This window comes from Priapulus caudatus, unplaced genomic scaffold (genome assembly GCF_000485595.1).
Source record: "Priapulus caudatus unplaced genomic scaffold, Priapulus_caudatus-5.0.1 Scaffold2598, whole genome shotgun sequence".
Classification (NCBI taxonomy): Eukaryota; Metazoa; Priapulida; class Priapulimorpha; order Priapulimorphida; family Priapulidae; genus Priapulus; species Priapulus caudatus.
The window spans coordinates 24,598-26,667 of NW_014579659.1; the positions used below are offsets into that span (position 1 = coordinate 24,598).

The window sequence follows — 2,070 nt, forward strand, 5'->3', positions numbered from 1 at the left end:
TGCACCTCCCTCAACTCTCTTAGAATTTTCGCCCCCCCTCTCTCTCTCTCTTTCTCTCTCTCTCTCTCTCTCTCTCTCTCTCTCTCTCTCTCTCTCTCTCTCATTCTCTTTCATCATTCTCTTTCTCAAAATGTCACGTGCTGTTTGTTTCCTGTTAGCGTTAATGAAGTTGATGTTATAATCACATAAAACTGGAAAGAGATTATCAGCACGAGTAAACTTATCAACAAGAAAAATAGACGAAATGGGTTTCAGTTAAGATTTTATTCTCTTGACTCAAACAGCAGAAAACAATGAAATAATCAGCAGCCAAATTTTAATATACGCACGCACGCACACACATGTATCATCGCACGCACGCACGCATGCGTGCACGGACATACACGCACACACGCTCCCGCAGATACTGAACTAAAGGCAATGAACTACTGAATCCGCCAGATTTATTGACACGCACTGGCGCCCTCTACCGGCAACTAAAACACTTAAACGCAATTAAAATTTCCGACCGCGATTGTCCGCATGACGTATTCCCTCGCATCGGCCCGGTGACCTTTGACCCCTGCACCCTATACGCAGCAACCACCAACCTCGGCACCCTATATGCAGTATCCCTGCACCTACACCCTAACCTTCTCTAAATACTGTTCCAGCCCGGCGACCGTTGTCTGTACTCTGGCTCCCAGTCTGCCTCGACCTGGCTGCTGCCCGTTACTCCCGCTGCATGACCTTTAACCCCTTCACCCGCGTCACGCCACGCGACGATGTGACGTCACGGTCGCGCGTGGGCCGATCGTCGGGGGCGGCGTCACATCTACCACTAGAGGGCGTTGCATGTCGTCACGACCTCACTACTAGCCAATCAGCGGATCCCGTTCATCTTCGGATGCTCTGACCTCTACTCTAAGGTCGGTGGTCGCTATCGGACAACTCACGAGAGAAACGCAGCTAAGAAATCTAAAATGCGAGATCGGCCAAGATCGCTATATCGTCAACAACGACTTTTTTCACCACATCGTCAACTACGCAAGAAATAAGGTGACGGAAATATATAAAAAAAAAAGAAGTGCGCTCGCGAAAAAATGTGCGCGAGATTTCGTCGTCGCCGTGGGAAGCCACGCTCTCTCTGCCTCCTCATCCGCACCGCGCATCACGCTCACTCCCGTCGTCGTCATGGGAAGCCACGCTCTCTCTGCCTCCTCATCCGCACCGCGCATCACGCTCACTCCCGTCGTCGTCATGGGAAGCCACGCTCTCTCTGCCTCCTCATCCGCACCGCGCATCACGCTCACTCCCGTCGTCGTCATGGGAAGCCACGCTCTCTCTGCCTCCTCATCCGCACATACGCGCTGTGCCCGGTCTGATTGACCGCTTGACTGGCGCCGGACGTCGAATCCTAGTCCGATTTTTCGGCGCAACACTATTTCCACTCTGCTCGGCTGTGTTTTTGGCACAGCGCCATTTCCTCTCAGCCTTTCCCTGTTTTCGGCGCAGCAGTGTTTCCTCTGAGCTATTCCATTGTTTTCGGTGCAGCACAATTTCCTCTCAGCTTGTCCGTGTTCTCGGCGCAGCACAGTTTTTACTGCCGGATCGTCTGTATTTCGAGCACAGCACAGTTTCCTCTCCGATTGCTTGCATTTCCGGTGCAACATCATCCCTTCTCATTCGCCCGTGCCTCCGGTGCAGCACTGTTTCCTCTCAGCACATCTGCGTTTCTGGTGCAACAGTGTTTCCTTGCCGATCGTCTGTCCGTCTGCGCTGCCGCTGCCATCTCCTCGCGTCGTCGTCTGCTAGGTGACGGTTGCCATGACGATCCCACGCGCAGAGCGTGCGTCTGCCGCACAGCTGGTGCTGACCAGATGGCGCCACCATGCTCACACCGGCCGTTTCCTGGAAAACACAAAGGAGATGTTGTGAGAGCTGACAGATAGATAGACGGACAGGCAGACGGACGGACAGACAGACAGACAGACAAACAGACAGACAGACAGACAGACAGACAGACAGACAGACAGACAGACAGACAGACAGACAGACAGACAGACAGACAGACAGACAGACAGACAAACA

At 52.9% G+C, this 2,070-nt stretch overlaps 1 protein-coding gene across 1 annotated transcript in view; it reads right to left on the reverse strand.

Annotated features, from left to right (window-relative positions):
* LOC106818866 overlaps positions 1-1,887 on the reverse strand; it is a 9,533-nt gene extending 7,646 nt beyond the window's left edge. The window contains exon 1 of the mRNA XM_014823537.1: positions 1,145-1,887. Coding sequence (XP_014679023.1) covers positions 1,145-1,655 — 511 coding nt within the window. The 5' untranslated portion in view covers positions 1,656-1,887. The remainder of the gene's footprint in view (positions 1-1,144) is intronic.
* Positions 1,888-2,070: the final 183 nt, after the last annotated feature.